This window comes from Mastigoproctus giganteus, chromosome 7 (assembly GCF_048544385.1).
Source record: "Mastigoproctus giganteus isolate SK-2022 chromosome 7, ASM4854438v1, whole genome shotgun sequence".
Taxonomy (NCBI): domain Eukaryota; kingdom Metazoa; phylum Arthropoda; class Arachnida; order Uropygi; family Thelyphonidae; genus Mastigoproctus; species Mastigoproctus giganteus.
The window spans coordinates 41,714,629-41,742,312 of NC_143581.1; the positions used below are offsets into that span (position 1 = coordinate 41,714,629).

Sequence of the window (27,684 nt, forward strand, 5' to 3'; positions counted from 1 at the left end):
TTCCAAAGGGGAAATTTCACTCTGGAGGATTCTGAGAGGCCGGGAAGGCCACGAACGTCAGTTACGGAGGAAAACGTTACTGCTGTGAGGAAAATGCTTGACGAAAACAGGCGAGTGACCTACCAACAGATAGAGGATACTTTGGGCCTAAATGCACCAGCAATTCGTTCGATTCTGCAAGATCATTTGCACGTGAAGAAACTTTGTTCTCTCTGGGTGCCGCATCAACTGACTGAAGAACAGATGACACGACGTGTGACTTGGTGCCGGGAGATGTTAAAAAAGTTTGATAAGGGACAATCTCGGTATGTGAACAACATCGTGACAGGTGACGAGACTTGGCTGTACTATTACGATCTGCCGACCAAGGCTCAAAACAAAGTTTGGGTCTTTGATGATGACGACACACCCGTAATTGTCAGAAAATCCCGATCTGTAAAGAAGAAAATGATAGCTGTATTTTTCAAATCGAGTGGAATTGTGGAACGTGTCGTTTTGGACACGCAGAAGACAGTCACAGCTAAGTGGTATACTGAACAATGCCTGCCTAAAGTCATTGGATCTATGAAGAACCTGCGGCCAAAGTCAAGAATGGACACCTGGTACCTCCATCACGAAAATGCTCCAGCTCACCGCGCCAAAGCCTGCACCGAATATTTGACCACGACAGGACTGAAACTTCGAGCACCCTCCCTACAGTCCAGACCTTGCTCCCTGCGACTTTGCACTGTTCCCGCATGTGAAAATGAAGCTAAAAGGGAGGCGGTTTTCCAGTGATGAGGACCTTCTACGGGCTTGGGACAACGAGTGTGCTTTACTCCCTAGTGAAACTTGGCAGAACTGGTTTAAAGATTGGTTTCGGAGGATGGAGAGGTATTGAATGTAGAGGAAATTACTTTGAAAAAATTAAATAAACAAAGCTGTATTGCAAAACTTTCCTAGTACCCTTTGTATGTATATAGATTAGATTACTTGTGCAGAGATATTTTCTCTGCATATTCATTAATTATTGTTTAATGCTTAACTTATTATTTTGATTTGTTATACTTAGATTTAAATTTAGAATTGCTTTTGATTTGGTTAACTAATTTATTTGTACAGTATTTATTGGTTTTGCCTTGGGTGAGTTCTGTTTGTCTCTTTGTGTTTTGTATATATGTTTCTGCATTTCTTCTGGTTGACTGGTTTTTCAGCTAAGATTTTAATTACTTATTTCGTAAATATCGTATATTTTACTCTCTGCTTATGCAGTGTAATTTGTTAATATGTTTACTGCTATGTTTCATATCGGTGACATAATTATTTATTATTTATCTTAATTTATTCTTTAAGTGGCTATCTAATAGCCACTTGTACATTACCTATGTTCTTTCCTTGAGACTTTTTTTTTCCCCCCCTTGTCGGTGCAGGTTGAGCTTCCTTCCCGGCTAGGAGAATCTTTCTTTCAAAATTACAAGCCTTCGGGCTTCAAAATTTTACCTCTTCAAGCTCTCTCGCTTGTTAGATTTTCTAACTAGTGTTTTCCACTTTCCTATTTCTTCTTTTTCCTGAGAGAGTGTTTTGCTCTTTTCTTCTTCTACTTTCTTTTCTCCTACTTTCTCCTCCCTATTCCTTATTTATTATAACCGGGATTCCACTTGTTGGAATCCCACTGTGTAATTTAGATAGTTCCTGGAGCGCCTCCACGTGGCTAGGGACGGGAGTCGGGATGCAGGTAGCTTGCTCCCTGCCGCTAAGACTCCAGGGTCGGCAAACAACACCCATCACAACACACATATATACTTACACACACACACACACACACACACTATAAATAACCTACAGATGCTACAGCGGTATATAGGGGTAACCCTGGAGGCCGCAATCAATACAAGAATACCTTGTCCCTTGTCCTACATGCAAGTCAGGCTCCTGGATTTTATCTTTAAAACGTGCTTATGGACATCCCTCTGAAAATGAATATGCGGAATAATTCTATGAATGTTTGGCAAGTTTGATGATGCTTTTCTTAGAGCTGATAGTTGACTTATTGTCATGTTCTAAGGCAACATTTCTCAAACTGTGTTCCGTGAGATGTGAACAAGTGTTCTGCGAAAAATCGTAATTAATAATTAAAAAAATAAAATAAATAAATTTTGCATATTTGTGGGGGACACTACTTTTGTATCATTATAATTTTTAACATTAAAATATTATTATTAAAATAAATGACCATGGATTTGTGGTTGAAAAAAAAAAAAAAAAAAAAAAGGAACTTTAAGACGAGAAGCAAAGTACAGGCATACCTCGGTTAACGTTACCTCTGATAACAAAGCCTCGATATAACGAAGTCCGCAATTTCAAGCCCCATTTAACATAAAAAAATATTCCATTTTTGTTTAATCACCTGAAATCTAAACAAACTGAAGAAATTACGGAAACATTTGGGGCTTCTCGTGGTTGGTTCGAGAAATTTAAAAAACGGGCCAGGATTCATAGTGTAAAATTAACAGGAGAAACTGCAAGTGCAGATGTTGAAGCTGCAAATATGTTTCCAGAAAAACTAAAGGAAACAATTAAACGTGAAAATTTTCCACCAAATTTGGTGTTATGTTGACGAAAGCGGTTTGTTCTGGAAACGGCTACCAACAAAAAGCTTCATTTCTATTGAAGAAAAATCAGCTGCTGGGTTCAAAGCAGCCAAAGACCGTTTAACGTTACTCTTTGGATCAAATGCCTCTGGCGATTATAAATTAAAATCGTTATTAGTTTACCATTCAGAAAATCTGAGGGCGTTAAAAGGTAACATAAAAATGAATTTACCTGTAATATGGAAAGCAAATAGAAAAGCGTGGGTTACCAAGGAGTTATTTACTGATTGGTTTGTTAACCACTTTTGTCCTGGAGTAAAACAGTACATATTGTCAAAAAAACAACTTTGAAGAAAAAGCTCTTTTGTTGTTAGACAATGCTCCGGGACATCCTACTGATCTTAACACGTTGGACACATGCATTCCGGTCAAAGTTGTGTTTCTTCCAGCAACCACAACTTCCCTGATTCAACCATTGGATCAGGGAGTAATAGCATCATTTAAAGCTTATTATCTGCGTCGAACTTTAAGCAATTTAACTGAACTAGAGGATAAAGAGGAAATGACAGTTAAAACTTTTTGGAAAAACTACACCATTAAAAACGCAAGAAAGCATTGATAGTTCTTGGAAAGAAGTCACTAAGAAATGCTTAAATGGAGTTTGGCGCAAAATATGGCCAGAAGTTGTACTAGAAGAAGAAAATAACATCCAAGAAATTAGAAATGAAGTTATCCAGATGGCTCAATCAATAGGTTTCGAAAATGTCGATGAAGAGGATGTTAGAAATTTATTGAATGTAGAAGATGATGGTTTTTCAGTGGAAGATTTAGAAAGCCTTGTTAGCAACGAAGACAAAGATAATGAATGCGAAGTTAAAGAAGTTCCTGCCGAAAAAGTGTTAACAACCAAAGATTTAAAAAGGTGCTTAAATGATATTGAAAACGTTTTAAATTTTTTTAGTGAAAATGATCCTGATTTAGGAAGAAGTGTTATTGTTAAGCGATCAGTGTTAAATGCAATAACTCCGTATAGGCAATTATGAAAGAGAAAAAAAGCATAAACAATCGACTTTAACCTCATATTTTAAAATGTGATTTCACTTTGTATGTAAGTTGACTGTTTATTTAATAAAACTTTTCTTTGTTCGAAAAAAAGCTTTTCATTTTCTTTACGTAGGAACGTATCCCTATTCTGGCCATAGTATTTTTACCTCTGAAAACGAAGTTTCGCTTAACGAAGTAATTTCGTGGAACGCATCCTATTCGTTCATCGAGGTATGCCTGTACTTCTAATAGTGGAACTGTGGTCGATGAAAACAAACAATATTGTCACACTTCAAAGTGAGGATGAACAATCTCAGCCTTTTGTTCCCCAAAAAATCCGAAGTGAAAAAACAGGAACCAACTAATAAAAGACCAAATCAAAAGTGTGATGACAGTTATTTGAATTTTGGCTTTACATGTGTTGGAAATAAAAATGCTCCTAATGCAATAAAATATTACAAACAGTTCTTTGGCTCCTGCTAAACTTCTGTTTCGTAAGTGTTCTGTCAATATATTGTGCGATGAAAAGTGTTCCGTGACTAAAAAAAAGTTTGAGAAATGCTATTTTACGGTATTTTAGACATCGATGCGTAAGTGAAGCAAAAATGGCTGCTATTTTGATAGCTTTGTTTTAACTGTCAGCTCACCAATATTTTGTTTAGTGTGTCCCTTCCTTAATTTTAGGGGACAACTTTTGTCCCAACCTTATTTTGGACTGAAGGGTGGCTGTGGGATGTTTTGGATCTGATTTCCCACCTATCGAAAGCCTGCATTTAATTTTTTAAAAGTTGGCTTATGCCATACATGAGTTGTTGTTTAGAAATATTGCTGCCATCTTGTCTTCCTCAACATTAGTGTAATGGAGTCATACATGTGTTTTTTTTGTGAGGAAATCTATATAATGGCAGATATAGTGTTATGTCATATATATAATATATAGGCGATACAGAATATTGGACTGCTTTGTGTTGGTTTTGTACTTTTGGGTGACACAGTGATAGCATTTTATGTGTGAAATGGCGGGAAACTACTGCATTTTGGTTTTTGAACATAGGTAAAGTATATAAAGTACTGTGCATAATATTGGGTAATAATGTATTTTGCTAAAATAATAAGCAAAGGTGCACCTATTATTTTGGATATAGGTGTATTTTAGTGTGCTGAGGCCCCCGGAACCTTTCATTGCATTTAAACTCTAATATTTGTTCAGTTATCAGACTTTTCTATTTTTGTCTCAATATGCCCTTCCAATTCTGATTTGGTCTAGTTGGGGCTGAAAAGACACTGACATAAAACTGGTCTCCTGGCCTATTATTGGTCAGTTAGGATTGAAACTTGACAGGGGTATTCCTCTGTCATTTACTTATTTTTAAAGAGTTTTTGTAGCTCCCTCTGGTGTGGGGGAGTGAGATTTAAGTTGTCCAATTTATAGTGAAATTCCCATATATTATTAAGTATGTTTTGCAACTTGTAAACTTCTCCCTTTGTTGCTTATATATATTAAAATGTATATTTGTTTTTTCCACTGCATTAGCAGTGAGGATACTGCCTAAAACTTGGGATATACACTGTTGCCTACTGCATCTGCAGCAAGGCTGTACTGTTTGGAAATTGAACTGTATCCACAGTGTCAGCAGTAAGGATATCTGCTGTTTTAGGGTTTCCACTGCATTGGCTGCAAGGACACTCCACTGTGACATAGGATAACATTATATCCACTGTGTTAGCAGCAAGGTTACAGGTTGATTGACTTTATCATTCAGTAACTGTGTGTAAGTAAATTGACCTTGTTTTTAACTGTTGATAAGAATATTAATAAGGTTATTCAAGTGACTGATGATATATTAAGGAATCCTTATGTGCTGTGATGTAACAACTTGATCGTAGGTATAGCTTAGCTTAATTATCAGCACTCAGCTCATAGTAATCCACTTAGTTTGATGAAAGTTTCAACATGTACATAGTAGTTATGAAATTTTAAAATTCTGATTAGTAACTATTTTTAACTTAAAGAAATTATGAATTTAAAAATTTTTTAAATTTGCCTAAGAAAGGAAAATGCACATTACATTCTATAGTTGTCTAATTAAAATTATGTATTAAAAATAAAATAAAAGTGAGATAAAAGCTAATAGTCCACACAAGCGACTTTCGAAACCGTCTTCACTTAGCTATAGTGGAAAGAGAAGAACACGAGAAGTATGTTATATACTGGTTAAGTTCCCAAAATGCATTTCAGTGCAAGTGGAAACTTTATTCGTACTAAATTCCAAATAGGGGAGAAGTTGGCTAGAATCTTCTTGTTTAATATGTTGAACGATGTGTGGCGCTTAAACCACTCAATGATGAAAGCTTCATTTTGAAGAATTTTATAACTGGAATTTAGTTTAACTACTGTAATAGCCGAATTGATGAGCGGGTTATGACTATAAGATTGAACATGCTGTGTTAGTTCTGTACCCGATAAATTAGATTTGAAGCTATTAAAATGGTAGCAGGCACGTTTGTTAGAAATTTTTTAAGTCCCAAATTTAGCTGTTGTACTACCAATGTAACATGCTTGACAATCTGATTGACATCTAATCAAATATATAATGTTATAATCCTGTGTCATATATTCATATGTTGTCATGTATGAATTAAATTTAGAACCTAATTTATTATAAGATGTAAACATTAACTTGATATCTGTATTCTTAAAAACCTGTTGAAGTTGTCTAGTATATTGTTGATGGTATGGAAGGCCGATAAGGGGTTTGTGTACCTTATTCACATGATCATTAATGTTGTTGATGGTATGGAAGGCCGATAAGGGGTTTGTGTACCTTATTCACATGATCATTAATGTTGTTGGGGTTATTAATACTATTATGGACTTGGGGCTCTAAAGTTGTAAATTGTATGGTTAAAAGGTATGTCACACAGCTGCAGTGTTTCTTTTTATTGGCTATCGGCAGATCCTATAGAACTGTCTCTTCGGTAGCATTACTGGTATTATGTCATCGACTCCCAATATACGATATGAGATAATGTTACATTACCTTCTATATTACAGAAGGAAAACTCTTCCAGTTAATTTTAGAGGTTTCACTGTTAATTTTGACGTTCAGGAGAAGGATGATATTAAAAGAATTAGATCAGAGTTCTCCAGGAAGTGACAAAACGATTGGGTGCATTCTGGACTAGGAAAAACAACTTATAAATTTTTACTTGAAGTCTCTGACTATAAGAAACAGCGTGCTTGGTTTATTCCTAGACTGTTCCCTACCTTTCTGATTACTGGTGACGGAAGTAAAAATTCTAAACTGCTTGCCTTGGGACTGTCTGATACTCCTCTTTGTTTGTTTGTTATTTGGATTTTAGGAGCATTAGCAACTAAGACCATATTTCTCCGGGATATGCGGTGGTCATTCCCTGACCTTTCTGTATCCTCCATATTTGGTGGTGACGGGCTCGAACCCCGGTCTAATCAAGAAGTGTGTGTTACGCACTGCTGCTCCTTCCCACCTGGCTACAGAGGCGCCACTCCTCTTTGTCAGTGTGGTGTTCTCAAATCTATTGAACATCTCATTTTTGATTGTCCATATTATGTAGATATAAGTAATGAATTGCAGCTGTTGACCAATGTTTATGTTGATACTGAATTGCTGGACTTTCTCATGAATAAGAAGAATTTCAATGCTTTCTCCTTGTTTGCTGTAAGATTATTCAAGTGTAGGAAGAGTATTGTTAATGTTCAGGTTACATAATTCTGTTATAGTTCTAAGGTGAACACTCTTTATGAGTTGATTATCCTTGGATTTCCAGGTTCCTCAATCAATTTGTTATGTTCTAACTGTGATTGATATTTTTGAATTATTTTGTTTTGTGTATAGAAATATCTAGTCAAGGCAGTAAAACTTGGCTGTTTCACTAAGGGACAGATTTAGGAAGTTTACTGTGTAAAATTGCAAGTTGAAATATCAATACAAAAAATGCCTTGTGGAGGCAGTAAATCAGCCTGTTTCTCTCAGGGCTTGATTATGGATGTATATGATTTGTATATATTTTGTAAGATGTAAAGGTTGCCTTTGATTTAGTTTACTTATTATCTTCTCTCTTTATCTTCCAGGGGATGCCTCTTTTTTATCCCCTTCTTTTTATCTCTTTCCTTCCCTCCCCATTTCCCATACTTCTGAAGCTATCTTCCTGCTCCTATTCTTATTGGGGTTTCCAAAATTTTCTGAAATCCCCCCCACGTGTTGCCTCCTGGATTGTAGTCCACGGTGCACCTCCTTGTGGCCAAGGTTGGGAGTCAGGAGGTAGGGGACCAGGCATCCCCTGGCTGCAAAGTTGCCAGGTGCCAGCACTAAACATAACAACACACATACTTACACACCTACATAAATTTGCTGGCCTTGACTTTGCCTTTCAGATGCTACTGTGGCTTATGGGGGGAACCCCTGGAGACTGCAATCAAAACAAACACACCCTGACCTTACCTATGTCCTACCATAGTGAGAGACCTCAGCCTATACATTATCCAATGTTTTTAACTTAATCCCATATTGGCAGTTCATCCTCATTCGCTAAGAAACTGTATACAGCTGGCTTCCTATTAATAGATTACACCATAAGCAAATAGTGTGGATATCCGATGGGCCCTAATCACTTCCCGACAATTCTAGCTTAGGAGATGGAAGTCTCTTCCTGGTTAGATGCCTCACACACTTCTGTAACCCAGTAAAGATAACAGTAGTAAAAAACTGGAAAAAAAAAAAAAAAAAAAAAATTTCTACTGTTTTATTGAAAATAAGCAAACTTGGACTCTCGTGTGATTGCAGATTTATTGACTATCTGGCGATAACATCAAAGCAATGCCTGCACACATCTAGAGGCCTCAAAAGGAAAGAGCTCAGATACTAAAGGCTCGCCAAAGTAAGCAATGTTTAAATAAACATATCCTAAGGCAATGGACTTACATAATCTCAAAGGAACTGCTATTAATAGTAATCACTATAGGAACACTTAGTCTGAACTGTGTGTACAGATGTAGAAGATTCTATATAGTTCTATTAAGTTTTATATTTATTTTCCCTTCTTATTTCCTTTTTAATAGAAGTATAAAAAAAAAATCAGGGGCTTTATCTAGTTAGGCTTAAATAATCGCCATTATGAGACATGCTATTATCTCTGAATTATGGTAAACAAAAATTAAAAGATATGTAACATTCTAAGTTGATACTTACCTTTGCTGTTCAGAAGTGGGTTTTTTTTTTACATCTAAACCAAACTGGTCTAATTACTTTTGGATTTCAGTATTGAAACCCACTTTCAGGTTTGGATTTTTTAATAAAGGAAATAGGAAGGGAAAATAAATATAAAACTTAACAGAACTATATAGAATCTTCTACATCTGTACACACACAGTTCAGACTAAGTGTTCCTATAGTGATTACTATGAAAACCACTATTATAATAACAAAAAATGCTCTTCTAATAAAAATAACATAATATTAGTACCTTAGCAATCTTTAAAGAGCCAGTACCATCAGAATTAGTCACCATGGTAAATTTATCAGCACCAAAGACGTTCCCAACAACTTTGTAACTGAAACGATTTGTTTCCAAGAGATCGCCATCATTTACTGAAACAACAAGAATAGGACTTTCTGGAATATCATCTCCTTCAGTTTCTGCCACTTGTACATACCATTCCTTCTTTACAAATTTGGGTGGCATATCATTCACATCTCGAACTTTAATTGTTGCTGTACCTGTTCCTGTAAAGTTTGGATGCAAAAAAAAAAAAATTACATAAAATCACAGATCAACTAATTCAATACATATAAAACATTTTTAGTCAATCATAACTAGAATTAGAAGGGACAGTAAATTTGTATAATGTATTATTTTACTTCTCAACAAAGAATAACTGAAACCCCCAAAAAAAGAAATTATCGGGTTTTAAGAGTGAAGAAAGCACAAGGAACTGATGACATCGATCCAGTTATACTAAGTACAATGGCTAAGGGTTCAGTTAATAAACTATAATAATGAGGGTACACTAGACTTAGGTGAAACTTCCAGAAGATAGGAAATGGATAAAAACATTGTGGCCAAAAAAAAAAAAAAACTGTTTTATTAAGACAGACAGAAGAAATGCAAATAAAACTGATGTGAGGTGATAATGTGTTGCCTCATTGAATATAATGACTGCTCAGGCTGTTTGACTGCAGTAATCAGAAACCAGAATGAGGGAAACATGGGATCTATCAGACTAAAAAATGTCTTACTGTGGGAGCACATTTATCAGGAGCCACGATTCAAGAAATAAAAGACATAACTGGTTTCTCAAAAGCATCCATCTCAAAAGTTTTTAATGACTGGAAAGCAAGCGGTTATTCCACATCTCAAAGGTGTGGCAGAAAAATATTACTTCAAGGGCAAAGTCATCGTACTCTAAGGAAGTCTGTATGAAAAAAAGAGAGGACTTCCAATGTGCAGCAAATAAAATCCGAATTCAATCAAGCCCACACCAGCCCTATTTCAACGTGTACCATGCACAGAGAATTAGAGAAATTAGGTACTGGAAGTTGCCCGACTATTTGGAAGCCACTTGTTTCAGAGAAAAATAGAAAAATCCACTAACGGTGGTGTCGAGAACATCGTAATTGGAGAATGGAACAATGGAAGGAAGTTGTGTAGTCAGATGAGTCATGATGCAGTGTTTTGCACTGATGGTAGGCAGAGACTGTTGTGAGAACCTCACAAAGCGATGGCCCCTCCTGCATTGTTAAGACAACCCAAGCATCTGGAGGCAGTATGGTATGGGGAATGTTCTGTTGGCATAAACTGGGTCCATTGATACTGGTGGAAGATCAAATGTCATCCAGGGAATATCTGAATTTTGTATCAGATCTACTGCACCCTGCAACATTACACTTTTATCCCGAAGGTGATAGCCACTTTATGGATGACAATGGAACAGTGCCATAATCATGCAAGAATGGTTTGGAGAACGTGATATGGATTTCTGCCATCATTCCACATATCCTTCAGCTTATCCCACACATTGAGAATGTGTGGGATAAGCTGAAGAGAGCTATTTAGCAATGAAGTCCTCTTCATTCAACTTTGTGCATCTATGTGATATTTTTTTGCTGGAAGAATATTTACAATTAGACAACAAGGCACTAAAACACCTTATAAAATCCATGCCATACCTTACACTTGCTGTTATTCAAAATAAAGATTTTGAATAACTGATTCGATACCGAAATGGTTCCTCTTTTTTGTTTTTTGCGAGTGTGTGTATTTCTACTATGTATAGGGAGGAAGAGGTACTAAGAGAAGTCCACACAATTATAGGATTTCAAGTCTGCATCTCTGGCAGGTTGTTTTCATTGCCTGCGACAAGTGGAATGCATTAAAAAAAAAAAAAAAAAAATATTCACATGGCCATCCCTAAACAGTTTATATTATACAAAACAGTATTTTTTTTTAATTGTAAAAAATTTTCATGGGTTATTAGCCACATAAAACAGTGAAAACTGCACTTGTGATTGTATGCAGAATTGCATGCAGTAACATAGTCATCAAAAACTTTCAAGTACCATTTCCTTGGCATTATCATCGACAGCAAACAAATATTTCTCCCACACCTGACTACCTACAGAGGAAAATGAGAAACTAGACTGCACTGGTTTCCAGGATGACCCACCAAGACTGGGGGCTCAAAAAAGCACATCCTAGCATTGCTCTATAAAGTAGTATTCATACCGGCCATCACCTACACTTCTGGCATATAGTTCACCAAAGCCCCCACCGTAGTAGAACGAAGAAAACTGAACGTCATTTAGCAGCCAATTCTCCTTACAATAATCAGAGCATGCTGCACCTCCAGCAAGCACGCTCTACAGGTCCTTGCCGGTGTACTGCCCCTGGACCTAGAGGTGGTCCTTGTGGGAATGCTGTATCAGCTCAGCAGAGGAAAGTCTACTACCTTCATTGATTTTACCACAGATCCTGCTAACGCCTATTTGGAGGGGGGGGGAAATCGACTCCTAACCTACTTACAGCAGACCAGGCAAGCTAGATAGTCTGAATACACCAAAGGGTCCTAAATCACTATCCTTGTTCTCCCCAGGCTTTCTAACCATGCACCTCCTAACAGGGCATGGTGCCTCTCGCAGTAGACCGAACCTTCTTGGACTCTATGACAGTTCCCTTTGCACCTGTGGTGCCCAGAAGACCTGGGACCACTTTATGCACGACTGCCTACTATATGACAACCTTAGATCTTCTCTTATCACACAAATCCACTTCATCCCAAGAGACCAGGAGCAACATCCCATGGAAGACCACCACACCTATACAGCCTTTTCTAATGTTGCCCAGGGCCTTCAAGAGGCGAAAAACCCGACCACAACCTCAGACAGATATGGTCTAACTAGCCATGTGTCAGGACCACAACTTGCTTCACTAATCCCCATGAAGACTTCCAATCTGCACAATAATTGTGCCTTTACAATTTGGCTCAAAATCACCTCCACCTACCATGACTGTCACTCTGGCTTCACCTCCCACCAAGTTTACTCACCACTGAAACGACTCAACTACCTGGACGGTACCTGTCTGTCCCAGGATTGACGATACCCAGATATAACCTTCTGGGATTGGACTCTACCATCTATGACATCACGCAGCTCACTATAGAAATGACACCCTACCTGGACGGGACTTGTCGGTCCCAGGATTGACACTACCCAGATTTTACCCTCTCGGATTAAACACCAATAAACATTACGCAAGACCAAACTGCGTGATGCCTTGAACTAGAATGGCAATCACATCAGCATTGCCAACTGTAGTCAGTTGAAAATAGCTGAACCACAATGCAAAAATAGATAAAAGTCCTATTGTTAACAATGAAAAAAGAAAAAAAAAAATTTTTTTTTTTTTGTAGCTAAAGGGAATTTAAACAATTGGTGTATATTCTTCGAAAAACGACAGGGGTGCAAGTGCCCCAAATGTCCCTACCCTGAATCCGCCACTGCATGGCCCTGTTTCTCCCTCCTTTTTCTCCTAGTGGGAGGGGAGGTGACAGTCCCCTTGTCCTCCCCCCCCACTGTCACACTGTCCTTCTGGTGGGGGCATGGGCCTGCCTCACTGATTTTGAGGTCATCTACTCTATCAACCCTATACTTCTGTCTCTCACCCCCCCCAGCCTTCAGTCGCCCCTCTAGTTTTCCAACTATGTTCAACCCATATCAAAATTATCTTAGCCCTACAGCCAAAATTCTTAATTCTACACCGCATAACTTAAAACTCCTTTGGCCTGACCCAACCTCTAGCACTTCCCCCCCTTTTTTGTTAGGTCCTAGCCACTGAAATTTCAGGAAATTGGGTGGCAAGACCTGCCAGAGTACTTATTTAAAAATACTGGTGTACCTGGTCTGCCTCCATGGGGCTTAAGGTGGGCAACGTTGGGCTTCAGCAAGGATAGCAGCTAAATGGCCAGAAGAACAATGGTACACAACACTACACCCAACAATATCCATACACTTTTAAATATCTGGCCTTTACAGCATACTATAACACACGACAATGTATACCACACGGAGATGTGGGGAAACTCCTGGTGTTGTTAGACCCTAAACACACTTTACACTTACCTATAATATTAATAAAGACTATTTCTTAATTTTGGTCAGTTTCAAATTTAATATAAAAAATTTGGTGTGCCATATGGCACATAGCAACAATGGAAAACGTTTTTCCATCCTATTTCCGTACTATTATTGGCAGCTATGTGCAGTGCCTCAAGCCATGAATGTCAGCACTCATGTTCATTTGTTTGGCATATGTTTGCTAATAGAGACAACTGCCAGCTAATGAGAAACCAATAAGCTTCAAAACAGTTGTCTTGAAAGTCTGATTTTTAAATGAGTAGCAGACTTTGCCTATTGGGTAATGCTAAACGATTTAAAAACATTTTAGCAACTTAAGCTGAACCAAAGATAATGGCAATTTGTCTCTAAATTGAATGGTGTTCTATAACCAAGACCCCAAAACCAATTTGAATGGACCTTTGGAGGGAAGAATATTCCACATGATCTTCCCTCGTCTGTATTAATATTCCCAGCAATCCTATATAGCTTCTATATGTTTTCCTCCCAACTTGAATAACACTCATCACCCTACCCTAACTTCAAGGATTGAAGTTAGGGCAGGGATATGACCTTTAGATCTACAGTTTGGACACAAGGCTTTACCTCACCATATAGTTTGAGAGTGGCAAAATTTTTTACATTGCAACAGCTTATGGGATTTAGAATGTACGACTGGGCACGTACAGTTAAAGCAATCTGCTTTTCCTAAAGTTAGCAAATTCAGTATATAGAAGTTAATATAATTTTAGGTGTTAGAACTAGATTAATATCTTTAATTCTTCTGACGTGTTACTTTCTGCTCATGCAATTCTTGGACTGTTTCTTCTTAAATCTTTAACAGGTCCTATTCAGATATAACTCCTTTGGAGGAGTTAAGAGTGGCATGCAGAGTGACTATAATTGTGATTCCACTTATGGAAGTTCGTTTAATAACAGCTTAGAGGGTTGTGTAATCACCATTAGTAGATCTCATGATAGATTGCTTTATAAGTCATTTGACCATTTTGGGTGATCCAGCTCACAGGCTCAACTAACAATGAGTGCACAATCATGAAAGCTGGAGGTTCTTCATTTGTATCCTTCTTTTGGTGAGAGAGGTATGGTCAATTTGATACAATTCATTCCATTGAGAGGGTGCTTGAAGGTTGTAACGGTAGAGTCCACTGCGTTTGTTTTGTTCTCCTTTAGGGATTAGCTTTACCACCCAAATTTCCAGCCCCCAGTATAGGGAGGCAGATGCAATGGCCAAGAAAGAACTAAAGTTTGTTTAGAGATGGCAAAATATAAAGAAAGGTGGCTCTCCTTTCTAGGATCTACATATAGTTCATAAGGCAAAAGCTACTTTTTTTTTATTTCGATGAAAAACTTCAAAACTAAACAACTGTCACTTTGACAAGAAACACTTTAGCTTTATAAGTTGCATAGGAATTTTGTTCTTGTTGTTGTTATTATTTGGTTTTTAGGAGCATTAGCAACTAAGGCCATAATGCTCCGGGAATATGCGGTGGTTTCCCTGACCTTTCCGCATCCTCCGTATTTGGTGGTGATGGGCTCGAACCCCGGTCTAATCAAAAAGCGTGTGCTACACACTGCTGCTCCTTCCCAGCTGGCTACGGAGGCACCTGGGAGGAATTTTGCTGTAAACAGGGTTTTTTCCCACATAACCTGAAATGTGCTTGTTATTATGCAATGGGCAATGAACTAATTTCCAGGGAGATGTTTGGTGGTGTTGCATGGCAAGATACACTGTGTATCCTCAACTCAGTTATTTCTCCTCGTATTCATGTCTGTGAACATGCATTCAAATTCTACTTATCCAAAATATATTATGATTTATGCCATTCACTGAAATCATAAGTAGTAAGAAACCAGTGGGTGATGAGCACTTCTGAGAAGCAAAAAAAAAAAAAAAAAAAAAAAAAAGGGAAAACATTTCACATTAAAAGAAAAATCCAGTGATAAATCAATATGAAAGAGGTGCACATTGAGCATGTTAATCAAATCCACATTAAGAATAATCTTAATAAGCACAGATAATAAATAAAAGTCAAAAGAAGTATACAGTCTGCATTTTTTTTACACATCTTATGAGGAAAATGCATATTCTCTGAGAGCATGTTATTGCTTTGTACTGCATACTGTGTTGTGTGTGTTCTTAGGTAAGTTTGCACGTTGTGCAAGCTGAAAAAACTTGCAATAACAGAGGAAATCTTCCATCTACCTCAGATCTGTTAACTACAGTCCCAGCTGATGAGGCTTTTAAACATTTCTCCTGATAGGATTCAAATCCAGACCTCTCCAAATAGGTAACAATGAGAAAAACCGCCGAGGGAAAAATTGAAAGATATTAAATGGAAAGACACTAGAAAAAGAAAGCAAAGCAGAATAGGTTGGTTGTACAGTAATCTCAATCTTTTGAAAAATTCTAATGGCAGACAGTTTTAAGCACAACTCTGGTAAACTACTAGAGTAAATTTCTTATTGAAGTAAAACATATAAAAAATTCTGAATGGAAAATTTAAAATGCAAAATAAAATGGAAATTTATGAGCGAAAGAAGATTAACCCTTTGCAGTCCAGCTCAAAAATGGAAAGGGGGAAAAAAAAATAAATAATACTGAATGAGCTCTTCAAAAATTATTTACTTTTGGACTTACAAGAGTTATTATATAAAACTCATTGATGAACATTATAAAAATATTTTAGACATTTTAAATGTTTATTATTTATATGATTTTAGTGTGCATGGTATTTCTTGAAACATTCTTGAGGATGCAATCCTGGTTTTTTTTTCTGGAGCATGTCTCACAATACCAAACTGTTTCTTTTCTTCCACTGCCTCCACTTTGTTCCTTTATAGAACATTTTTATATTTTGTCCCATGTTAATAATCACACCAAAAAAGTTTTCAGTTCATTTAATAAATAAACTGAAATCCAATCAGACATATGGAACAATCACGAAGCAGCATATTTTAAAGAGTTTCATTGGCATAATTATTTGTTTGAATCAAAATTCCTTTTAACAAAGAATCAGTGAAAAAAAAACAGCTGAAAACATTCAAGTTCAGTTCTGGAATACTTGAATTACTCGAAAAAAATCCAAGGTTCAAATCAGTAAGTAGAAAATATTTGAATGAAACATCATTTAACTTGCTTGGTCTCCTATTTTCCACACCAGCACTGGTTGACAGGTTGTCATCAATTTCTTCGTCACTGCTACAAGATATATTGCCAGAATTGAAAATAACATCATCATTACTATCGGACAAAAGTAAATCAAATTCTGAATCGAAAAGTTCAAATAATTTCTTCATCAGAAATTGCCTTTATGAGATGCTGATGCCACTTTGTTTCTGGCAGATAGTAAATACACAATGAATACGTGATAAAAAAAACTACAGCCCCAGCTGTTCAAAGTTGAATGTAAACATTCAATTAGTTTGTCAAATTGTTTATATGAAGTATAAATAGAATGTAATTCAATAATTACAACAGAAGAGTGAAACAACGACTAAATATAACTGGCAAAACAAAGCATGTCTGATATGGCATTGGATCAGAAAGGATTAGTGTTGACAAAAATCAGTATAAAGAATGGTGTATATATTTTAAAATATTGTCCTTGAAGGATCAAAGAACAGTTTTCAGATTTTAGCTTCTTAAACTAATGAATGGTACGATTCATGTGTGCAACCTACTGGCTGCAGTAAATTTTTACTGTCCAACCAGACACATCAGAAACACAATTTTTAAACCAAGCTATGTGTGGTCTAATCATGTGTGCTACCAATATTTTAGGAGTCATGAGAGCCTTCAGTCAGACCTATTCTGATCTCTTCTACCTTTAAGACATTCTTACCAAAAAAATTAAATGAAAAATTTTATCCTCAAATATTTAAGATATATACTGTATATATATATAGTGGATTCCAATTATTTGGGCTACTGGTTAATCAGAGCAGCTGTTTATTTGGGGCAAATCTTAAAAAAACAGAACCCAATCGAGAAAATAGCCAGGGTTCAGTTTGCTTAATTGGGACAGCATGCCGTTTAATCAGGGCACGAGACAGCAGAACTGGAGATTACCCTACGATTGTCTCCAACTGTACCACATGGTTTGGTTGGATTTCTGGAGGTCACAACCATAAAACAATTAGCAGTCACCTGTTTATTGGGCTTTTCTGTTAGTGCAATCTATCATAAACGGATAGTAAACTCGATCTTATTGAATTTGCAATAATACTGACAGCTGGAATTCTGTGGGTTAAGGTGAAATGTGTTTACAATTCCATGGAATCTTTAATCATAAAAAAAAATAAATTTTCAGAATCTTCTCTTCATTTCTTTAAAGCTTTGTAACATGTTACTCCATTCTCACTTACACGTATCGTGTTACTTGTAATTTGTGTGCACTGTGTTGATTGCTTATCTTTTTACTGTTTTAAATTTTAACCCCCACCCACAAATGTCAGTGAACAGAAATGTTCAACTAGTTAGTATGCACATATTACAGTATGTATTAATTATTCCGATTATCACGTATATTCTTCCGATTTTAGCATATTATTTAATTTTAATTGGTAAGGTAATAAAGGGTACATTTGTGCTTAATATACCTTTACTTTTATATCCTGTGGATAATATTCCTCCTATTTTCGCTAATTAGAATCACTGTTTAATAAAATTAAAATTCAATTCACAAACATGATCATAATGACTGGCGCTTACTACACATCGTATAGTGAATGGAACTTCACTATGGCGACTCTCGTAACGTGATTTGATTGTACAGTGAACCAATTTTAAAGCGGGGGGCCCATTGTATTTTTACCTTTTTTTAAGTGAAACTTCGGATAATTGGAGCAGCCGCTTAATCAGGCCAAAATGGACTAGTCCTGATGTGTCCCAAATAACCGGAATCAACCGTATTTCATATAACATTTGTTTCTCATATGACATTTTAAGAGATTACTTGCATAAAATAAAATATTAATTATTTTTAACTAATTCTTTACTCACTTCTACATTTTACTTTTAAAACATATGCATGGCTGCCAACTTCTGACTTTTAAAAAAGACAAGAGATCAGATGTTTGTAAGCAGAAGAATTAAAAAGCAAAAAAAAAAAGGTTCTTCCCAAAAAAGAGAAAAACAGAAGATATTTCAATAAAAGCAGGGCATTTTTTATAAAGTTCGCATTCACTAGAAATTAAATTTCACTGGAAAATACACACTTTATATTAAAATACAGCCACAGGATTGTTTATCAGTACAGTATGCTTTTAAAAATAAAATATCTAAAAGATTGCAGACTTTTTCCTTAACTGAAATGGTGAGTCAATTTTCTTTGTTGTCAGGAGCATTTTCAAAGCTTCATTAGAAAGAGATCTGAAATCAGGTTTTGTTTTTCTAACATTGCTGAATATTCTCTCACACTCAGCACTATTATGAACAACTGTTAAAATGCTAAGCACGAGGGTGATAATTTTTTTATATTTCAAGCTTCTTTGTGTACTTGCTGAGTCCTCTAACACAGCACATCACTTCTTTCATAAGTGTCTGGTATGTTCTCATGCTGAAAGTAACAGAACTGATGCTGCAAAACATTTACTGCTTCATCCATTTCTTTATCTTCAAGACCAACTAGAAACTTTTCCATGAAAAATATCACATTAGAAAATTACATGCTGCTCTACTGAAATGCACTACCTCAACATATATGAGAACATTTCTCAGTGGGAAATTGAACATGTAGTCAACGTACTTCTCACTGAGCAAAAGAACCAATTCTTCTCTTGTTTTAGATTCTCAATGACCTTGGCGGTAAAAATTCCCAACTAAATCAAAATCATGCTTTTGGTTTAATCTATTATGGTAATTAATTTCCAAAATGGAAAAACTGGAACATATGACACTGTTGCACATGGAAGACTATTGTACAAATTGGAGCAGAATGGTATTAAGGGTAAGTTGCTACAATGGATAAAAGGATGGTTAAGTGGAAGACAGAGGGTGGTAATCAATGGGTGCTGCTCTTCATGGACTAAATGTTATTAGTGGAGTCCCACAGGGTTCAGTGTTGGGTCCACTGTTGTTTTGTATATTTATCAATGATATTGATGAAGGTATGTCAGGCTTAGTGTCGAAGTTTGCAGATGATACAAAGGTTGGCAGGGTTGTTAATGACAGTAATGACAGTGTGCTGCTGCAACAGGATCTAGATAATTTGGGCAGATAGGCTAAGAAGTGGCAACTGAAGTTTAACCTTCACAAATGCAAAGTACTGCATGTGGGTAGAAGTAATCCCAGAGAAACGTACCAACTGTGTGGTACTACACTTAAGGTGGTAGAAAATGAAAAAGACCTGGGAGTAATTGTGCAGTCAGATATGAAGTTTTCTGAGCAATGCAGACAGGCTGCCAGGGCAGGTCATGGGGTTTTGTCAATGATATATAGGAATTTTGCTAGCAGGGAAAAGGAGGTGATTGTCCCTCTGTATAAGGCAATAAGTCAGGCCATGCCTTGAGTACTGCGTACAGGTCTGGAGGCCTCATTTTAGGAAGGATGTAGATTTGCTTGAGCATGTATAGAGAAGGGCAACAAGATTGGTGAGGGGAATGAAGGGATCCTCTTACCAAGAGAGGCTTAAGTTCTGCAAATTGCAGTGGCTGGAGACTAGGCACTTGCATGGTGATCTGATTGAGGTGTATAAGGCCTAGAATGGGTTGAGCACGCTGAATTCTGATGGGATCCTTCCACTTGTTCAGATTACGAATCTAAGGGGGCATAAATTCAAATTAAGAAAAGAGAGATGTAGAATAGATGTGCGGAAATTTGCCTTTAGCCAGCAGGTGGTTAATTGCTGGAACAAACTTCCATCTGTCGTTGTGGAAGTTGATAGATTGAATAAATTTAAGGAGGAACAGGACAGGCATTTGGAGGGAATGGTGTGATTTTTTTTTTGGCTGATGCTGCATAAGCTAATACACTTGCTTTCTTGCATCACATGCCACTACTACTACTACTATAACATTCTTCAACATATCTAGGAGTAATGACCTCAGCACATGAATGTGAAGTATGTTAAATTGAAGAGTTATGTCTGGATTTCCAAAGACTGCTATAACATTTAGGAAATTAAAATGGAAAGAAAAGAATTCTGGCTTGAATTGAGCAATTTACTTTATTCAAGTCAGATGACTAAAACATGAACAGACTTTCTGCACAAATGAGGATAACATGACTAGAATCAGCTTGCTTGATTCTAGTCATGTTATCCTTGCTTGTTTGCAATTCAGAAATTCTTTTTCTTGATTTCATTAATTTGTCTTATTTCAAAATTTTTGAATAATGAATTGCATTTGAACATGAATAAGTGCCACTCACTAGTGATAGCTTGTTATACTTTTCAATTTGGTAACCCCAAAAAGTGCTCATATCTTTTCTCACCACTTCTAACTTCTTCAAACAGACTAGTCAAAGGTTACCAATTCTACCAGTCTAGTTACACATTTAACCAGAGAAATGTACACATGCTTCAATTTTTTTTTTTTTTTTTTACTTCAGTATCATATATCAGCTGAAATTGTTCAAATCTTTACCTTTTAGCACTAAATCTTCCTTCTTTAAGTCATGTAGCTCCCTGAGAAGCTGTTGTGGCCACCATCAATATATCAAATTTCCTCCAACTGCATTGAACTTGTGCTCTATGAGCGGCATCACAAACTGTCATGCCCAGAAGGTCACTGATCCCATCCTTCCATCTAGTTGCTGGTCTTCCTCTTCCCCTCAATTTTTTTCCCCATTATATTCTTCAACAGAAAGTTATCCTTTCTTCCTATATGTCCAAATATTTGATCTTCTGTTGATGCTATGAAGAATTTTGGGCCTGCCAATTTTATTCAATACCCACTCATTTTTTGAGTGTTCTTTGATCAAGGTAAGAAATACAGAGTATTCTCCTGTAACACCACATTTCAAATGCCTCAATTTTCTTCCTGTCAACTCTTTTTGACAGGAAGAAAATTGGTGACCAACATTTTAGCAATTGCCTGCCTTCTCTTTACATCATATGAGCAGTCACCGTTTTTATTTATTCTTGATCCTAAGTAATCAGATTCATCAACTTCTTCGATATCTTTGCCCATGAACCTTCACTTTACTGGAACCGAGATTATCGCCAATCACTATAATTTTATTTATACTCACATTCAGAAACAATCCTTTTTTCTTACTTACTTCACAAACTCTCCTCAGGGTTTCTTTTGGATTATCCTTTGAATTGCAGATTAGTGTAGTATCATCTGCACCAGGGCTATCCAACCTTAGGTAATCCGAGGGCCACATTAAAAAAAAAAAAGATCAATCCGAGGGCTGCATCCAGAATAATAAATACAGTACGATATTAAAATATTTGGAGAGTCCTACCATTAGATTTAGAAAGGTTTAGTCCTACCGTTAGGTTTAGCAAACACTTCTAAAATTTCGTAATAAAGGAAAGTGATGTTGCTTATAAAAGTTTTTATTGAAACAGTAGACAAGATACAATTGTTTATAATTATTATTTCATTTTAATAAGAGCTCTGTGGTTGTTCGTTTTCATTTACTAAAGTAGCTATATCAATATCGATGCTTGTAGTTGCCTATCACAGTAAATATGAAAGTGATATATCAATTAATAAACATCTCTTTCTCGATTTTATGAATTTCATCGTTGGTAAAGTGCATTCGCAAAGATAGATGCTCCCAAGCATTGACCACATCTTGAGTCCAAAGTCCCTCAATTTCAGATAGCGCTCTCTTGGTAATAATTTTTAAAAAAAATCATCTTTTTCGATTCTGCCAGTATGAAAAGGGTTGGATTGCAAATTGCACAATTCCAGTTGGAGGTCAGATCTTACGTTTTCAATGATGACAGTCAATGGTTGAATGAAAACTGAAATATCTTCTTCAATTTCCTTAATATCGCCAAATCGATTCTCAAAGTCCTCCATGATTTTTTTCGATGCACTTTATATGAGCTGAAAATAATGCTCTCTAAAAATTCATTTTTTCAAATTGTTTTTTGCAATTAGAAAAAAAAAAAGTAAAAATATTATTGGCCAATGTTGATTTCAAAAGCTTCAATTTACTTTAAAACCATTCAAATGACCATATAAGTTGATAATATTCTGTTGTTTGCCCTGCAGCTTAAGTTCAACTCATTCAAATGGTTGGTCATATCTGTTAAAAATGCAAGATCAGATAAAAAGGTGGGATCTTGCATTTGATTTTCAAGTTCTGTTGTGTCAGACTTCACTTTGTTTTTAAGAAATATGGGTATTTCTTTCCAAATGGGAAAAAAAACGCTCCAGACATTTTCTGGCACTTAACCAGCAAAATATCAGAATGTAGAAGCAAATTGCCATATGCAGCATCCATTTCGCTCAAGAAATCGCAAAACTTACGATTGGTCAGAGATCTATAACCTCGTATAATATTGGTTACTTTTACAGCTACTTTCATTGCATTGACTTGACATAGAGATTTTTCCACAGAGTGCTTCTTGATGAATGATGCAATGAATAGTAGGGCAGTTAATATTATTTTGTTTTAATAGTTCACAAAACCCGATTCCAGTCCCCGTCATAGCTTTGGCCCCATCAGTGATAATGCAGGAACAGTTATTGAATCCTCCATAGTTTATAACAGAGTTTTGAACTGCTTCGAAAATATCAGTACCTTTAGTAGTCCCATGCAAAGATATAAGACTGAGCAGTTATTCATTAATAGTAAATTCTTCCTGAATAGTTCAGACAAAAATTAAAAGTTGACTTATGTCTGTTTGATCAGTGCTTTCATTCAGACACAATGAAAAGTACCTACTTGCCATTGAATCACAGCTTTTTTGAAACATATTGATCCATGTGTTCTACACGTCTTGCCATGGTCTGATGAGATAATGCCACTGTTTCAAACTTCTCGGCTAATTTTGGCTCATTAAATTGTTTTGCCATTTCAATTGCACATTTCTTCACAATCACGGCGTCATTGTGAAGAAATTTCATTTTGCTTTCGTTAATTGTACAAAGCAGCAAGGCCAGAACTTTGTGCAGTGCTAAGTTCAGCAAAAAAATTGGTTTGATGTATCAATTTCTTCTTATATTCTGCAATAATGGTGCTTTTTGATTTCCCAATATACATCTCAAATCTTTTACTATGTAATGTGGTGGAATTTTATTCTTGCTGTCTGTAATCAAATAGTCTGATTCCCATCAGCTTTGATACACTCACTTTTCTTCAATTTTTCTTTTCTTGTGAGACATGATTGTTCGATGATAAGTAGTAATTTATTAAGTAGAAGTGAAGTGTATTGAAGATAACACGGAAATCAATCGCAATGTGTATCTAGTAATTTGGCGAGCCCTGGTGACAACCTTGGTAAACGGATGACATTAACGATGGGTGACCTGCCTTGGAGCATGTGGGTTAAATGAGACATCTAGCTTGGACGCAACGAAATGCATTTGAAGTCGCGTGTAGAAGCTAGGTTTGCACTCGCAAGTAGTGTTTTGCAATGAGAGTTTTATTTTTTTGTGAGTGAAAATCAAAAGGCCTAAAACACAGGAGAGCAGCACAAAATCGTTCCACGGGCCATGGTTTGGACAGCCCTGATCTGCATAACAAAGATTGTTTATCTTCATTCCTCCAATTTTGATGCCAGCTCTGAACACATCCAAGATCATCTCCCATGATCTTTTGCGCGATCTCCTCTCCTGACTCAGTTTTTCCTTGTTATGAAACAGAAATGACGTCATTTCTGCATCGCAAAATCGTGACAAATTGATTTTACTACTATCAGAAATTTAGTAGGTGATCTGCAAGATCACCTACTAAATTTCTGCACTATCTCCTCCCTAGACTGTTTTTCTTCGTTATGAAATGGAATTACGTGTGATTTCCACATCGCAAAATCATGGCAAATTGAAATGGCATGTGATTTCCACATCACAAAATCATGGCAAATTGACTCTACTACCATCCAAAATTTAGTAGGTACTGCCAGAGATGTTTACACATAAAAAAAAAAAAAAAAAAAAATGCTGATGTTGCAGATGAATTGAATTGGTACTTTGCATCTGTCTTTATCGAAGAGATGTTTTTTTGGAGATTTATTAGGTGCATCAGCATCTGTGGCGATATTGTGCCATTATTGAAGCGATACCCTTCGTGCTGAGTGAAGCAAAGTCATATGAAATTAGTGATTTTGAAATTACAGATGACTATTTATTAGAAAACCTTTGGAGCATAAAGGCAAGTAAGGCTCCTGGAGTTGACAGCATATACCCAGTAATTGAGGGAAGCTGCCAGGGAGTGCATTGAACAATTTAAGTTAATAATGGGGGATTAAGAGAGATTCCTTTGGATTGGAGAAGTGCCGACATATCACCTATAGATAAAAGCAGTTCTGAGAGCGAAGTTGGTAACTACAGACCAGTTAGTCTGACCTAAGTAGGGAAGATCTTAGAGGCAACAATTAAGAGTGCAATCCAGGAACATTTAGATATAGTATTTTGAATAATATGGTTTTGTTAAGAGAAAATCATGTTAAACTAACTTAGTAGGCTATTTTTACACTGTTACTCATGAGCTGGATGTAGGAAACAACTGCAACATGGTTCATTTGGATTTTGGCAAGGCATTTGACTCAGTCTCTCAAGAGAAGTTACTGTGTAAGCTGGAGCATGTTGTGATTACTGGAAAAATTCTAAGATGGATTGCTCGGTGGCTGCAGGGCAGAAGGCGGAGGGTTGTGATTAATGGATATTCTTCAGATTGGTGCAACGTCAGGAGTGGAGTATACCAAGGATTGGTTTTTGGACCACTGTTGTTTCTGATTTTCATAAAAGACATCAATGAAGGGAAAGAAGGAGTGATGTCAAAATTTGCAGACGATGTAAAGATTTGTAGAGTAGTTAATGATCAGTACCAAGCAGTGCTCCTTCGGGATGACTCGAAAAGGCTGCAAGGATGGTCAGAAAAGTGGCAGCTATTTTTAATGCAGCAAAATGCAAGGTCATACAGTTGGGGAATAGCGACCCCAAAATAAATTATACACTTGGTGGGTTTGAATTAAAAATAGTAGAGGAAGAAAACTGTTGTTATTTGGTTTTCAGAAGCATTAGCAACTAAGCCCATATTGCTCAGGGGATATGCGGTGGTCATTCCCTGACCTTTCTGCATCCTCCATATTTGGTGGTCACAGGCTCGAACCCTGGTCTAATCAAGAAGCATATGCTACACATTGCTGCTCCTGCCCATGGAGGCACCAGAGGAAGAAAGGGATCTGGGAGTGATAATACAGGCAGCAAGGAAAGCCCAAATTGTCCTATCGATAGTTTATTGAATGTTATCCTGTAGAGATAGGGATATCATAGCTCCACTATATGAGGCAATTGTAAGACCACATTTGGTGGCCTTACAATTACACTGAGTTCAAGTATGGCGACCTCATCTGAAAAAAAGACATTGACCTTCTTGAAAGGGTCCAAAGACAGGCAACTTTCATGGTGCAATTGGCAAAAGGGTGTCCATAAGAGGAAAGATTATGATTACGTGGGCTAGAGCTTGGCAACCAGGCACCTCAGAAGTGATCTGATTAAGGTTTATAAGGCTCTAGGATGGGTTACCAAAATGAATGAAGGTGGAATTTTTACTATCATAAAGAATTCCACAATTATGGGACATAAATTCAAATTACAAGGGAAGAGATTTAGACTACACTGTAGGAAGATTTCTTTTAACCAGCGAATTGAAGCTGACAGTTTGAAGAAATTTAAAGGTCAACTGGATGGTTACCTATGTAATTACAGTAAACTCTCACTAATTTGGTTAAAGTTAATTTGGATGTTGGATAATCCGGATCAAAATACGAAAAATTCTTTCACAGTTGAGTACTGTGAAAGAAAACTTCCTAAATCCCGTGTGATTTAGGAAGTTTTTAGGAAGGCAGATGAGTCACTCTAACTGAGCAGAGAGAGAGACAGAACATAAATCACACTGTCTTGCATGTTGTTGACTCTGAGTCGGATGGGTTATTGCTTATATTGCTTCATTTGTGTACTTCTTTATACATATAAATATACATAAGTTAACATATTTTATATATTATGGGTTTATATAACTGTTGGCCAAACCACAACACCATTGCCTTGACGAGGTCCTCGTATATAGACTTTTTTTTTTTTTTTTTTTTTTGTAGTTGTTGGCGCATCGGTTTCTGTGGCCATAGTGCACCTCACAAGGTTTTTTGCAGTACTTTGATCCAAGCCCAAGGCGGGATTCAAACCCGCGACCTTTGGGTTGCTAAGCAGGCACTTTACCCACCCGGTCGGCTCGTATATAGACTGTTTCAACCTTTTTCTGATAGTCATGCCTTTAATGCTATCATGTGTGCCTGCAAAATCTAACAGCTTCCTTTTGTTTTTCATGATGTCACATATGGTTTGGTTACTAACATTATAATGGTTCATTAAAGATTTAACGGATGCACTGTTTTCAAACATTTGAATTTCTTTCTAGCTTTTGTTCAATTGAAAGCATGACTCTTTTGCATTTACCTGTCATTTTCACGATTTCTAAACAAAAAAAAAAAAAAAAAAAACCCGACAGTCCTGACATAAATAATGAAATAAAATGTCTTTTTGCAGTGCGATGGAACACACCAATTAATGCGATTCACTAAAACAAACTAAACATTTGTTCTCTTTCCATTGTTTTTTTTTTAGTAGCAAGTGTGAACAAAGCGAGGTTTGGGGATAATAGGTACATTAGTCTCCCAATCATGACTTATAACGTCTTTATTTACGAAAAACAGCAAAACAGCTGGTTATATCTATTCTATTTATTACTTGAATTTTATGATTTCCAGTGGATTTTTTTTTTTTTTTTTTTTTAAACTTTGGAGTCTTGAAGTGTCCTGGTTAATCCAATCCTGGTAAATCGAGAGTCTGCTGTAAAACTTCTGAGCCTTCTATCAATGGATAAATGTATTGTATTCTTATAGTTTTTAAATAAAGGCACTACAGTGATATTTTTTTAATTTATTTTCATCAGCACTACCTATATTTTCTATTTATTTGTGTTCTAAGTTTTTTTGTCTTTGAGGGCTGTCTTTTGCTTCCCTAATCTGGATGACCTCCCCCCCCCCGCTGAGTAGTGTAGCAAAAGCCTGTGGCCTCCTTGCACTATATGGCACTACTGCTACTATTGCTAAATTCATTTTAATCATAAATAAAAGTTTTAATCATTTTAATCATAAATTGATACCCTGGTACAATTGTTTAGAGGGTTTAACAAAAAATAAGAAATAAAAAACAAATAAAAAAACGTAAGTCATAAAAACACTAAGATTTCAAAATGTAAGAGCAACGAAGCT

General features: G+C 36.4%; 1 protein-coding gene across 1 annotated transcript in view; it reads right to left on the reverse strand.

The window, feature by feature from the left end:
• LOC150082844 (neural-cadherin-like) overlaps positions 1 to 27,684 on the reverse strand; it is a 500,869-nt gene that overhangs the window by 228,920 nt on the left and 244,265 nt on the right. Inside the window, exon 20 of the mRNA XM_090377625.1 lies at positions 9,117 to 9,376. Within this exon, the coding sequence (XP_090233751.1) occupies positions 9,117 to 9,376 (260 nt within the window). The remainder of the gene's footprint in view (positions 1 to 9,116; positions 9,377 to 27,684) is intronic.